General features: G+C 43.4%; 1 protein-coding gene across 1 annotated transcript in view; it reads right to left on the reverse strand.

The window, feature by feature from the left end:
• Positions 1 to 590: 590 nt before the first annotated feature.
• LOC144890831 (gonadotropin-releasing hormone II receptor-like) overlaps positions 591 to 15,764 on the reverse strand; it is a 61,715-nt gene continuing 46,541 nt past the window's right edge. The window contains exons 3-5 of the mRNA XM_078772684.1: positions 6,331 to 6,535; positions 994 to 1,046; positions 591 to 764 (exon numbers count right to left, since the gene is read on the reverse strand). Coding sequence (XP_078628810.1) covers positions 591 to 764; positions 994 to 1,046; positions 6,331 to 6,535 — 432 coding nt within the window. The remainder of the gene's footprint in view (positions 765 to 993; positions 1,047 to 6,330; positions 6,536 to 15,764) is intronic.

Raw genomic sequence — 15,764 nt, forward strand, 5'->3', positions numbered from 1 at the left:
TGAGCTTGAGCCTCTCCTGTGCCAGATGGAAGCTTGGGCACTGACAGGAGCTGCGTTTCTCCTTGAGCAGACACCAGTACAGGGAAGCGATCAACATTCTGGTTTCCAGTTAAATCGGGAATAAGTTTGCGATCCCAGTGCACTATCAAAGATGCATTAGGAGAGAAGTTCTTCAGGATTTCTTCTGCCAACTGCTTTCTGTGTTTCAGCCTGCTGCACCTAATGCCAGAACGATTCAAGGCAAGCTCTTGAATACTGTGCCCAAGGCTTTTGGCAGCTTCACCGACAATCAGCATGGCAGCCCAATCTGAAACTTTTGTACAGTTGAGACTTGTTGACAGTTCAGCTGTTATGATGGCTTTTCGCCCTCGTTTTGGTGGCAATTGAGAAGCACCAGATGGAGTAGCTTCATCCTCACGATTAGAGGCAGATTCTTCGTTGGTTGAACTGTTGCTATCCTCTAGAATCGCCAGGGCCTCCGCTTCTTCAGCTGCTTTTTCTGCTGTTAGGCATCACTTTCTCTGTTTCTCCAAAGTTTATTGACGGTTTTTTTGCTTTCGCAACAGGACTCCATCAACTTTATCCATACATCAATGGTGTCCCTTTTCCCGCTGCGCCATGAGGAACTGCTTATCCTCTTCAATCGTCATCATGCTCAAGGCTTGTGCATGTGCAATGTCAAACAAGTCATCAAAACAGTCTTTGAAATCTTCCTCATTCTTTGCCTGAGTGGCTGTCTTCCTTGAAGCATGCTTCTTCAGACCCTGCCATCAGAGAAACAGGGATTCCAGCTTCTTGATTGAGTCTTGCTTGTGTCGAACTGGAATATTCGCCTTTTGCCAAAATGCGATGATTTTCTCAATTGTTAGTGTTGCTGCCCTTCTGACAGGATGCTTGTTTTCACAGTGGAGAAACAGGAAGTATCCCAGAGCTTGTTTGTTGGATGGAAGTTTATACCCTCTGATGTCCTTAATGTACAAATCTAGAAGGTACACTTTCACGTGATTTCCAGTAGCAACTGCCATCATTTGATGTCACAAAGCAATCTGTGGAAGAAAGAAGAACCATTTGTACAAGACAAATAAGAAAGATGTGAACGAAAAACTGTTGCACTGAGTAATGTTGCACTATCCGTGTATGTCATATACTCATCAAAACTTGGTATAGTAAAAGCATAATTCAACAAATAAAAACCCTAATACATCAAATAATCTGTCAAGCATATGTGATGTTACTTGACATACACGAATAGTGCAACATTACCGTTGCACTGTACAGCTTCCCCCTATACATGTATTATACACGTAAAGTCACGTGAAAAAGTAAGTACACCCCATGTAAAGTTTTGACTTTTTCAACATATTTCAACATACAGCTATTTGATCTTCATTTCAACAATATTGATAGATAAAGGTGATATAATATAACAAATATCATGAAACATTTACATTTTGTAGTCCATTGTATAATTTAAATAAACATAAATGCAAATTTCGCATGTGGAAAAAGTAAGTACACCCCATGAAATGTTTTTTTTTTAAATCTTTTTAACATATGTGGACATATCAATATTTGATCTTCATTTAAACAGTATCTATAGATAAAGGTGATCTAATTGAACAAAAAACAATGAAAAATTGACAGCAATAATTTATTCAACAAAAAATTGTTGCACAGCATGCACAATTGCATGCACAGCTCGTTTCAAATCCCCCCACAACATCTCGATGGGATTTAGATCCGGGCTTTGACTTGGCCATTCCAGAACCCTCCATTTCTTTCTTTTCAGCCATTCCTTGGTGGATTTACTGGTATGTTTAGGGTCATTGTCATTTTGCAAGGTCCAACTTCGGTTGAGCTTCAACTTTCCGACAGATGGCCTCACATTATCCTCAAGCACCCTCTGGTACAATGAAGAATTCATAGTGGATTCTATGATGGTGAGCTGCCCAGGCCCTGATGCAGCAAAGCTGCCCCAAACCATAATATTTCCACCACCATGCTTTAAAGTTGGTATCAGGTTCTTGTGGTCAAATGCTGTCTTTGGTTTTTGCCAAACATGTCTTCTGGTACTGTGGCCAAATAGCTCTACCTTTGACTCATCTGTCCAGAGCACATTGTTCCAGAAGTGCTGGTCTTTGCCCAGGTGTTCATTGGCAAACTTTCTTGCCCTGATGTTCTTTCTGGACAGCAAAGGTTTCCTCCTGGCACACCTCCCATTTAGATCAAATTTGTGCAGCCTCTTTCTAATGGTAGACTCGTGCACTTTGACATCAACAGTGGCAAGAGCTACCTGTCGGTACCGTGATGACATTCTGGGGTTCTTAGAGACTTCTTTCAGCATCTTGCGGTCTGCTCGGGCTGAACTTGCTGGGGCGGCCTGGCCTGAACAAGTTGGCAGTTGTTTGGAATCTTCTCCACTTGTAGATGATCTTCTGGACAGTCGAATGATTGATTTCAAATTGTTTGGAGATCTTTTTAAATCCCTTCCCAGACTCGTAGGCATCTATAACCTTTCTGAAGGCCTCAGAGAGCTCTTTTCATCTGGGCATGGTGACGCCGCACACTTCAACAACAAAGAGCAAACCAAACTAAATGTCTGAGGTTTAAATAAGACAGGTTCCTCCAAGATCCTCTCTAACGATGTTCTAATCATTTGCACCTGAGCTGGTGCACCTGATTCTAATTTTAGGTATTTGTAGTGATAAATGTAGGGGTGTACTTACTTTTTCCACATGCGAAATTTGCATTTATGTTTATTTAAATTATACAATGGACTACAAAATGTAAATGTTTCATGATATTTGTTATATTATATCACCTTTATCTATCAATATTGTTGAAATGAAGATCAAATAGCTGTATGTTGAAATATGTTGAAAAAGTCAAAACTTTACATGGGGTGTACTTACTTTTCACGTGACTGTACATGGTAAAACTTCCAAGGCCTTGGGTGACCTCTAAATATTGATATTTTTCAAAAATATTTTACACACTGTTTTTGTGGCAAATGGATCCTTTTGGCAGGGTCAGACCTTAAACTTTTAAAAGTAAAAAAATAAGAACTACCCGAATACGTAAACCACCACTGTTTCATCCGAATCTGTAACTGAATTAATTTTTTTAATTAAGTCATTCATCGAATAAACAAATAATTAATCGATTCATTGATTAATTTAATCATTTTGATCAATTAATCAAAAATACCCTTTTGAGCCAAATCACATGGTCATTGTCATTCACATGGTCAAATCACATGTCAAATCCAAATGCTGAGCCAAATTAGGGTTGACTTTGCCAAATTAGCCAAATTAGGGTATGACATTTGCATAACAAATGTGAGCCAAATCACATGGTCGATTGCTGAATTAACGCCAGGGGGGTTGACTCAGCCTGTCATCCTTCTGAGGTCGGCTAATTGAGTACCAGTTCACTGGTAATTCCCTGTTTGTCGTTGAGGGCGGCAAAAAGGGTTGGCGTCAGGAAGGGCATCCGGCCGTAAAACATTGCTTCAAAAAGGGGACCGAAAAACAACAACAACCACGGTTCCCGAAAAAGGCCAACCCCCGCTTTGCGGGGAAAAATGGCCTCTAAAGGTGGTTTATTGTCATGTCCAAGTATCAGCTTCCTAACTCAAAAGGTGCTTCAGATATTTCCCAGATGAGAAAGAAAATAAATAAGTGATTAATAAATCGATAACAATTGAGTAATTAGTCAATAAATTGATTCATCAAAAAAAAAGTTTTGCCAAAGCACTTGCTCACTATTGTGCCCAAATTTCAGCTTTCTAGCTCGAAGGATGGCTGAGATATCGCCCGGACAAACAAACAAACAAACAAGAAAGAAACCGGAGTGAAAACTGAGTACTCCCTTTCAGCGCGCGTCATCCCCCTTTTGTGCCCGGCGATTATGTCATGCAGCGCCTGGAGATGGAATAGAAAAGGAGCACTGTACATAAAGTCAAGGGATGTGAATGGAATGGAAAACCAAATAGTGCATTGGAGTCATCAGAAGGAACCAGAAGAAGTAAAGAGCAAAGATGGAGTGCTCAGGAGGAACCTGGATAGGATTCGGGTTTCATCCGCTACTCCTCTACCCTCAAACCCACCCAAGTTAAACCTTCCAGAAAGTTTTCTGCAATAATTCACTTCTCCTTGGATAGATAGACAAAGAAAGAGAGAAATAAAGAAGAAGCAAGAATTGGAATGAATACAGAGAAGTATGAAAAAGTAAAAAGAAATGTAAAAGGAACAAAGATGTTTGGAAGAACTCAGATAGATAGATTTCAGCAGTTATTCCTCAGGAAAAAACGCAGCAACAGTTACAAGCTACCAGAGGTCCTTTCCTTCTTATACTTTCTGAAGAATACTTTCTGAAGGCACTGTATGTACAGTCCTGGCCAAAAATATTGGCACAATTGCACTTTTTTCAAATAATGCACCATTTCTTCCAGAAAAGTGTTGGAATTTTTTTTTGCTATCCACATGTGTATTTCATTTCTGAAACTTGATCAAAAATTGCAGCGAAGGATTGTTTGAATGGTGGAGAAAGCACCTTAATCAACTGCCAAACAGATTCAAGCTGACCTTCAGATTCAAGGTACAACAGTTTCAACTCGCACCATCCATCGCCAACTCAATGAAAGGGGGTTCTATGGAAGGAGACCCAGGAGGACCCCACTGCGGAGAGAGAGAGAGAGAGACATAAAGCCCGACTGGAGTTTGCAAAAACACACCTGTATAAGCCAAAATCCTTCTGGGAGAATGTTCTGTGGACAGATGAAACCAAATTAGAGCTTTTTGGTAAAGCACATCATCTCTATGTTTACAGAAAACAAAATGAAGCCTTCAAAGAAAAGAACACTTTCCCTAGAGTCAAACTCAGAGGAGGTTCAGTGATGTTTTGGGGTTGCTGTGCTGCCTCTGGCACTGGGTGCCTTGAATGTGTGCATGGCATCATGAAATCAGGAGATTACTAAGACATTTTGGAACACTGGACTGTTCTGAAGTGGCCAGCAATGAGTTCAGATCTAAATTTGTCAATTTCAACATTTTGAGGACCCAGTGGATGTTGTAAGGTCGGTAGGGGCTTTCATAAGTTCCTCAATAAAAGTATAATTTTAAAATTGACTCGATACAGACCTGCTCCTGAATCTGGAAGTGAACAGATGACGACAATGGACTGGTTTGATAATATCTCAAAGCAATCATAATTTAACACTGTATTTTGTTATAGTATTAATGTATGATTGGAATGATGCTGTTTGGAATGACAACAGATATATTGAGTTTAAATATGAATGAGGAAATGACGTGAGGTTTTCTACTTTCTAACAGTGGCATTCGCAGTGTCAGAAAGTTGGGACTCCGTCGAAGGTCATGGGTCTTGCAGCAGGACAATGACCCCAAACACACTTCAAAAAGCACCCAGGAATGGTTCAAGACAAAACGCTGGACTGTTCTGAAGTGGCCAGCAAAGAGTCCAGATCTAAATCCCATTGAACACCTATGGGGAGATCTGAAAACAGCAGTTGGGAGAAGACACCCTTCAAATCTGGGAGAACTGGAGCAGTTTACACAAGAAGAGTGGGCCAAACTGCCATTAGGGAGGTGTAGGAAGCTCATTCATGGCGATAGGAAGCGCTTGACTGTGGTTACTTTGTTCAAAGGCTGTGCTACCAAATCTTAAGTTTAGGGTGTCAATAATTTTGTCAATTCCATTTATTTTTATTTTCTGATTTAAAAGGAGAGAAAATTGTGAGCTATTTGAAAGAAGTGCTGGGTGCCAATATTTTTGGCCACGACTGTATATACATCTGAAAATCAGAAAATGTTGCATACTTGTTGGCAAAATGCCAAAAAAACCCTTAGAGGGCAGAATGACAGGGTATTTGCCCGATCTCCACCAAATTTGCATATGTGCTGTTCGTACCCAGGTGACCAGGTGAACACCCCCGCCCTGAGGGTGGGGGCGTTGAGACGACTTGCCAATGTTCTCAAAAGGAGAGGGTGTTTCTGGTATTATAAATTATAAAATGAGCTCGTCTTTCGTTGGGATTTCTAATGATTTTGAGGGAGTGGGTAATCTGTTTTATGTGTGTGGTCTGGGAATTATATGTAATGCCAGTCTACACATTGTGGTTGACTTAATGTCCTCAGAGTAACTTGGGATAGACACTAAAATGCTACTTATGAGAAGCCAATAGCTCTACAAAATCACCCAAATAGAAAAAGAAAGAACGACAAGGCCCCATGTTACAATTCCCTGCACAAATTTCACAAAATTATCTCAATGGCATTTGCACCTTGAAAAGAGGAAGCCAACACTCACCAGGGCCTTCTCTCATTTTCTTGGATATCACAAGAAGTATCTTACAGTAGCAGTAAACCATGATGAGCAAAGGCAGAAGGAAAAGGCACAGAAACGTGAACATGTTGTATAAAATTTCTTCCCAGTCATTGGAGTAGCTTCCATGCGTGACACATTGAACAAAATTTGGATATTCCACCAGGCTCATGGTATGGAATAGAAACATCTGTGGAAAAGCACAAGATCATTATGTTTCATGCCAGCAACAGGTATCGTGCATTCTCAATACACCATCAATTGTCACATGTCCATTAACATGGATAGTACGAAACTGAGTTTTGGAGAAAATATTGCTTTTTTGTAGGGTGGGCTGGCATGACGGAATAGAGGTACGCAAACTCGCTTCTGAACTGTCCAGCCTGGGTTTGAATCTTGGCCCAACTATAAGCTGGCATCCCAGTGTTTCACAGGAAGGGTGAGTTATCGATGTGTGTGCCACCCCCACGGTTTCACATTAAACTGGGAGGTTCCACGGTGTCCTACGTGAAGAGGTGGCGAACTATTGTCGCCACCTTCACGGCCAAGTATCATATTAATGCCACAAATATGTGTATCAGTATTGCAACCCGAGCCAAGAAACTAGTTTGGCAGAACCGACGTTCTGTATCCAGCATGGTACATGATGTGAGCTGATTTTGTAAGGTGGCACTGCTTTTCTAGAGGTAGAATTTGGTGTGCATCGCAAGTTGCCCTGAGGGCATTAAAAGCATCACAATGCCTGGACTGGCACCACATGTAAACCAGGCCAGGTGAGACAAGTCCTTTACCTGAAAGTCTTTAATGAGCCAGCTGTTTTTCTTTTACTGACACTACATTAATGCCATGGTAATTTAGGCCAGTCCAGTAACTTAACCAGCAGGCTATTCATTAGGGTGGTGCAGAGGTGGTAGTGCACTTCCCTTTCAGCTGTCTCTACTGGGTTTGATTACTCTACACTGTCGAATTGGTGCTTCACAGGGAGGGTGTTTCATCACAAAGTGCGCATTCCCTTGGATCGACTTTAAGCTGGGGTCCGCAGTCTACTTGCATTCGCTGGTGGATGGTGAAGATCCCACATTCATTTTTTTTGCAAATACGAGACAAGGCGATGTCACTGACACCCTGGCCAAATTCCAAATTGCTACTCCATCTATCACTGGGAAGGCAAACAACCTAGTGTAATCAGTAGCATTGAACTACTTGAGTAGCATTGAACCTGCTTTGTGGCAGAATGGCAGAGATTGAGAAAAAGAAGATGCAGAGTCACTGCGTCAGCAACTCTGCCATGCTCTAGTGATGGGGCAAGGTAGGTGCGTTGGAGTTTTTCAGCAGAGTGGATAGTGTTTGGACCAGGGGACATAACTTAAGGGCAATGAAGAGGAGAGTTAGGACAGTTTTATGGCAGGGGTCATTCAGTCAGGGGGTGGTTAAGCATGGAATGGTCTCCCTGGAAAGGTAGTGGTTCAGAAGCAGTAAATAGGTTTAAATTGGAATTGGATTGGTACATAGAGGGGCACAGGTATACAGGCAGGATCTGTAGTTAACCTGAGTATGAATGGGTGATTGTGTACATCTGTGCGGAGTGTGGTCCATGAGCGGGTCTCGTCAAGGGATAGTGTGCACAAGTGCAGCACACGTTGAACAAGTGCATGAATCATTTCAAAAAAGTCCCAGAAAATCAATCCGATGCCAATCCAGAGGACTGGGACGACCAACCATCGCTGTACACATAATTTTTCATAAATTACAGAAGCTTTATTACCATAAGGTGCAGATTCTGCAGGAACTCAAACCAAATGATGGACTCAAATGCAAGGCATTTGCCTTGGAAATGCTCAGGCGCATAGAGGATGACGAAGATTACCTGAAAAGGTCATGTTCACAGATGAAGCTTGCCTCCATGTATTGGGGAAGGCCAACCGGCACAATGTGAGGATCTGGGGCTCTGAAAACCCCTATGTCGTCATGGAACACATCTACGACTGTCCAAAGGTCAATGTTTGGTGTGGCCTTCTCCACGACTGCTTGGTGTGTCCATTTTGTCTTTGCACAGGATACGGTGACCTCAACAATTTACATGAACATCTTGGAAGGATTCGCCATACATAGATATTTATATAAACATACATACATATTTATGTAGATTAACATCGATATTTATAGAAATCGACATAGATATTTATATAAACATAGGTGTTTATGTAAACCTACATAGATATTTATAAAGACAAATATTGATATTTATAAAATCTACATAAATATTTATTATGAAGACCTACATAGATATTTATATAGACGAACATATATATTTATATGAACCTCCATAGATATTTATATAAACCTACATAGATATTTATATAAACCTACACAGATATTTATAAAGACAAACATGGTTTTTTTAATATACCTACATATATATTGACATGAACCGACATAGATATTTATGTAGACCTATGTTGTAAAAATCAGATCTACAACATTGTCCCAATGGTAGGTTTAATTCAGAATCGATCTCCAGCAACACCTGTAAGAAATCAACAAGCATTGTATCAGTATACCGTAATCATAGAAGTAATAATAGATTGGCAATTAGTGCACGCAAGCCTGGAACATCTAGCAATACGCACCATTCGAGTGTGCACTACCACACAGAATAAATGTCACAGGAATGTGTCGGAGCGATGTCCGTCCGAGTTCTTATGGAAGCCCCTCAGTGGTCGGAGACAGCATAGCACCTGGGTTCAACTTAGACACAATTTCATTACATTCTCCCCTCCGTTAAAACTACACTACCGCTAGGGCAGAAATCAAGCTAGCAGCATATAACATCAGCGAGCAGCAGAGTAATATCAGTGAGCAGCAGTCTATGTCAGTCAGTCCAACCATAGCGGTCGGGGCGGCAAATTTCTCTCCCGGCGCATGTCCGATGGACACCGGATACCACATCCCCAAGGCCGGAATCCCCCACATCGGAATGTCCGCCTAAATCGGGTAATGGCGGTGGCCCCACCAAGCCATCCAGATCGGGTGCAAGTGGTGATGGAGTAGCCGGTAGATTCTCCATTGTCAGATCAACTGTACCGTAAGCCGGCTCGTCAATATCCCCGCATGGCGCAAGATGGTGCACTGAGACTGTAGACTCCCGTCCATTGGGCAACAGTACACGAGCGTGCTTGGGATTGGTTGGAGAATACGCACCTTGTCAACGAGCGGGTCATATTTACTTGTGCGAACCGTGCGTTTGAGGAAGGCCGGTCCGGGCTCAGTAAGCCAGCCTGGCAGAGGGCGGGTACTGCCCGAACGACGCGAGTAACGAAACATACGGTCGTGGGGAGTTTGATTAGTAGTGGTACACAGTAAAGTCCTGATCGAACGTAATGCCCCGGGTAGCGACCAAGCCCATTGGTCCAGTCCTAGTCCGCGGGACTTCAGGCTCAGAGTAACGGCTCTCCATATGATGCCATTAAATCGTTCCACCTGTCCGTTCGCCTATGGCCTGTACGGAGTAGTATAGCTAGAAGCGATATTATGCTGGAGCAAGAAGTTTCTCACATCCTGGGATAAGAACACCGCGCCTCGATCAGTGTGCACATAGGCTGGATTCCCAAACATAGAAAACAAGTTCTGCAGACACCGGATAACCGTAGCAGCAGACATATCGCAGCACGGGAAAGCAAAAGGGAATCTGGAGAACTCATCAACGACAACGATCGTGAGCAGATAACGAGAACTACTCGAAGCCGGTGAAGCCGGCAGGGGTCCTTTAAAGTCCATTGCCAATCTCTCCCACGGCCGAGTGGCCTGGACCAGCATACCCATCGGAGGGTTGTAGAAACGAGGTTTGAGTTCAGCGCATATGGAACAGGTCGATAGAGCCGACGAATATCCTCAACGGAATAGGGCAAGTTACGACTGCGTACATAATGAGCTAAACGCATCACGCCGGGATGGCACAAGGTATCATGAAGGATGCGCAGATCCTCAAAGGAGGTGAGACTCGCACACACTGCAGGCCGTGATAAAGCATCTGCAACAAGGTTATCCCTCCCCGGGCGATATTTCATTTTGTAACAGAAATCGGCTAGCTCAATCTGCCAGCGAGTGATTTTCTCATTCTTAATCTGTTGAGCATGTTGCGTGTCGTACATAAAGGCAACACTCTGTTGATCCGTGATGATCTGAAAACATCGACCGAGCAAATATGGACGCCAACGCTTGATCGACTCGATGATGGCATACGCCTCCTTTTTGACAGACGAGTGTCGTCGTTCCGCGGAAGAGAGAGTACTTGAAAAGAAGGCCACAGGTCGCCCCCCTTGAGAGAGTGTAGCAGCTATCGCGTGGTCTGACGCATCGCTTTCCAAAACAAAGGACTTGTTTTCGTCTATCATCGAAACAGCGGCGCCAGCTATGTATGACTTCAGGCCGTGGAAAGCAGCCTTAGCAGCATGACTCATGAGGAACGCATTGCAATCCACAAGTGGACAAAGCTTCTCGGAAAAATTTTGAGCCCACTTTGAGTAATGAGCAAACAGCCCGAGAGCGCGCTTCAAAGGAGCAAGATCGCGGGGCGGGGCCATGTCGAGCAAGGGTCGCAGACGCTCCTTATCCAGAGCAATAGAGCCGTGGGTCACGGTGTACCCCAGGAGATCTATCGTTCGAGCAGAATAGCGACATTTAGCCTCGTTCATAGTCAGTCGATACTTATGCGCAACCTCGAGGAAGCGCTTCAGATTAGCATCATGATGATCTTTGTCGTACCCACAAACCGTGAGATTATCCAGATAAACAAAGACATCGGTTAAATTCTCCTTAGCAATGAGGTCGGCCATGGCCCTTTGGAAGCACGATACCCCATTCGTGACCCCGAAAGGAAGCCGGGTGAACTGGTACAACCTCTGTCCGGATTCAAACCCAGTATAGATGTGATCTGCCGCAGAGATTGGAATCTGATGATATGCACTACGCAGATCGAGAGTGCTATATTAGTCTAGTAGGAAGACTAGGTCCCCCTGCACCCCCCGGAGATATACTTCTAATCAGTGTTTCTAGATTGGAAAAAATGTGTAGAAAATGACTAGCTATGGCCCCAAGCTGAAAACATGTCCCACATACCATTTTTATGCAAATTACTGCTGCCATTATCAAAAAAACGATTTTTGACATATCTCAGCCAATATTGCAGATAATTGAAAAATGAAGGTGTCTAGACCCATGTTTTGAAGGGCATAGATCATGATAGAACTATTCATAACATGATTACATGTGTCTATGGTATACTAGTATGCTAATTAGTGCTTTATTTACAAAATAATCACAGTTTTACGAAATAATAGACTCATATTAAGGTCCGTCTACACAGACGTTAACACAAAGTTTTATTTTTCTAAATATTACAACTGTCAAAATAGTCCTAGCACTCAATGTGACCACTCTTCTCTTGCTTGTTTTAGATAAACATCATTAGCATTAGTGATTCTACACTGAGTCAGTCATCATCATTTTCATCGAAATCGTCAGAGTCAAACTCTTCTTCTCCTTCCTCTTCCTCCTCCTCTTCGTGCTCTCCTGTGTTCAGAAGATCCACCAGTGAGGTTGGTAGGATGGGACCACTGGACCACATTGGTTTCAACAGTCCTTCATCAGTCCTTATCCATCCTTGCTCCTCATAAGGTTTTGGCTTTTCGATGATAGGTTGATCGGCTCTTTTGTACAATGCTACGCGGTGGTTCACACGCTGGATGTGCGGCTTCAGGGCAGACTGGCATGGAGGAAGGCGAGCCAGATCAACCTTGGACTTGGATGTGAGGGTCTTGTCCTCTCCCACCATTTTTCGTAGCAGCTTGGCACGGACAATGTCCACTGATGACTCGCGACTCTGGCCGTACATCACACAGGTGAATTTTTCTAACTGCCTCTCCACCTCAGGGTTGGCATCCCAGTTGTCACCCAGTTCACCGAATGCCCTGTGAAACCTGGGATTCTTCTCCAGCTTTTTCAAGGGCCCGACCTTTCCCTTCCCTTTGAAGGCACTGGTGCAGTCTTCTCCGCTGAACACATAGTACCCCAGGAGAGTGGCACAGTAGTCCTCTCCCAGGGATTCTGCCAGCTCAGAGACGTTGACAAGTTGGCGATGCTTCCCTGACCCTGTATCCAGGTACACCGTCAGCTTGATGTTGTGGGCATGGTGGAGCAGGATCAGGAGGATGTCTGTGTCCGGTGTTCTGACTACAGCGTTCTTGTATCCGATGGTAGCAGCATGATGGAGGTACAGAACCACCCTGGTATCAGTCTCTTCCTGGTTGTCCCACTTGTCAAGTGTCAAGTTGTCAAGTTGTCAAGTTGTCCCACTCACAGTGGAATACAAGGTTGCCCTCTCCTGTCACAATTTGTGGTGTACGATAAGTTGAGACTTCATCCAGGACCTTGGCGAGAGCAGTTTCCAACTCCAAGGCGAAATCGTAGCTCTCAGAGTGTCCAAGCCTGTGTAGTATTGTGGTGAGCTGTTTGCTTCGGAACAGGTGCCTTACAGTCACACAGAGGAGAATGTGCTTTGGTAACTTCCATTTTCCATCTGACACTGCACGGCACAGATCTTGTCCAATGGAGAAGACCAGACGCTTCACCTTTTCTGTCTCGATGCCCTCCTTGCCAGTCATTAGCACGCTGAGAAAGCGGACAAGGTCTGGAGGTAGGATGTCTTCAGGATTGAGCTCCATGTCTTCAGCTGTTGGTGGCCATGGTTGGTCTTTACACTCTCTGAAAGCCTGTAGAATACCCTGGCGAAGTTGGAGGGCAACATTTTGGTTCTTGTTTGTGCTTCCGAGTGTGAATGCTCGTGCGAGAGCATTGGAAACTGTTATGTTTGAGCTGTGCACAAGCCAGAAAGAAATGACATCACATTTGTCATGATCAACCTTCGTGAAGTGGATATGCTCCTTGATTGGGTCATTCTGTAGGCGTTTCAGTAGTTTCTCTGACCGATAATTTGAGTTCTCATATCCATTCAGTTTCAGTTCCTCGACATAGAGCAAGCGCAAGGAAGAAAGCTGTAGAACTTTATTCTGCTGGATGACCTGGGTTTGAATGTGTTCCAGTACTGAGTTGAATGCCTTTTCATGGGCGGCTGACATGCAAGCCTGCTCCTTTGGTGCTTCGGCTCTGTGAATCGCACGCTCATAGTTGTAGAATGCTGTGCGGAAAGCTTTAAAACATGACGGATGGTGTTTGGCCTCACATGCAAAGAGGTCTTTGTTTTTCACCTTTCGATGGAGTCGATAGAGACCCATTTTCTCAGCCCGTGTTTCGATTTGCTCCCATGCATTTTCTTTGTTTTTAAAGGATGGGAAGGTTGTAGGCCTCTCAGTATTGCGATGAGCATCTTTGGTCTCAACTTTCTCACAAAATATACACTCTGGCGGGAAGATGGGTTCAGCAGAACCTCCTGGTTTACGAGGAGAGTGATGCCATGATGAGGTTGATGGCCCTGGTTCTGTATCATCTCCCAGACGATGAAAGTGGCGGACAAAGTGCTTATAACACTTGCTGTGATATCCTACTCTTTCTAGGTCATCAGGAAGAGTTGCCGGGATCTGATCACATACTGATTGCATACGACATGGGGAGTCATGCGGTTGGTTGAGACGTCTATCCCGGATCTTTTGAAGCAGTTGCAGTTTTTCTGAAGCAGATCCTTTAATTTTACGGAGGGGCGTGAAATCCCCATGATCAGACATGGATGGTACATGAAGGATGCATGTAGGAGGAGAGCTTTGGGCTGCAGGTTCTACACTCCGTTTTCTTTTGGGCATGCTTGCTGTCGATGTCTACCATCACTGTTAAATGACAAATAAGAAATCACGAATGATGTTAAAAGTGCCTGTGAAAGGAGGCTCTGAGTTTTCAGTGAGGTAACAGAGGTTCTGAGTCATGTTCTACACTAGGGTACTTTTTAGCTGACTAAACCATGTTTAGTGGCATCAAAAGTGCTAATAGCTAAAACATCTAAATTCTTCCACACTAACGTTAGCTATCTAGGCCAATGAAACATTGTGCTAAGTTACTGTAGCTAGCTCAGCTGTCGTGCCTCTTTCTGGTTCAATTCATATACAGAAGTCAACAGATATGTCTCATGTTTGGCATTAACAAAAGTTTAAGTTACACCGACATTAGGAACATACTGTACATAGATGAGGCTAGCTTTAACGTTAGCTAACATGGTGCTAGCTGGCTCAGCTGTTATTCTGCCTGTTTATGATTTCATGCAGAAACTGAAGTCAAGAGTGTGAGTAACATTATAGTTAGCATCTTACCTGGCTAGATTGGAGGATGAATACCAAGAACAACACACAGATGGAATGGAAGACTGAACTTTCAACTGAGGTATTCAATAACATCAACGTTACCAATTGATACGAGCGCGCGACATTACCAATTGATACGAGCGCGCGAGCGCGCATGTTACATGGATGGAAATGTAAAATGGCAGCTATAGCAGCACTAATTTGGATCTCTAGTCTGTCATTTCTGCACTGTGATTGGATAACATAAAAAAATATGTTTGGGAGTTAACAGCAGGAGTTGGTAGATTTTACGTGGGCTGGGTGAGAAACCTTTAAATAAGCAAGTGAAAATCTCTCGCAATACAAAGTCAATGGTGGGAAGAAAAGTTGAGTGGTACCAATGTTACTGCCAATGTCCCGCCCCTATGCAAGACTCAGGAGCATCTTGTTGACATTTAACCTTGAAAATACCTGGGTTTAGACCCCTTATGTACCATGTTAAGTTATCTGCAGTATTAACGTATCCTTATCATTTGTAAAACTGATTATTTTGTAATTACAGCATTAATATGCATACTAGTATACCATAGACACATGTAATCATGTTATGAATAGTTCTATCATGATCTATGCCCTTCAAAACATGGGTCTAGACACCTTCATTTTTCAATTATCTGCAATATTGGCTGAGATATGTCAAAAATCGTTTTTTTGATAATGGCAGCAGTAATTTGCATAAAAATGGTATGTGGGACATTTTTCAGCTTGGGGCCATAGCTAGTCATTTTCTACACATTTTTTCCAATCTAGAAACACTGATTAGAAGTATATCTCCGGGGGGTGCAGGGGGACCTAGTCTTCCTACTAGACTATATACCGAGTACTGTGCCACCTGTCGTACCAGAGAATCCATTCCAGGGAGCGGGTAGGCATCCAACTGGGTAAACCGATTAATCGTCTGCGAATAGTCGATTACCATGCGTTTGCGGTGCGATTCGGTTCGAACCACCAAAACTTGGGCCCGCCAAGGCGACCGACTAGGTTCTATAATACCTTGCTTTAACAGCTGTGCAGTCTCTTCAGCAATGAATTGCGTGTCAGCCCGTGAGTAGCGTCGCGATTTAACAGCAACCG

Source organism: Myxine glutinosa, chromosome 2, assembly GCF_964187855.1.
Source record: "Myxine glutinosa chromosome 2, kmMyxGlut1.1, whole genome shotgun sequence".
NCBI lineage: Eukaryota > Metazoa > Chordata > Myxini > Myxiniformes > Myxinidae > Myxine > Myxine glutinosa.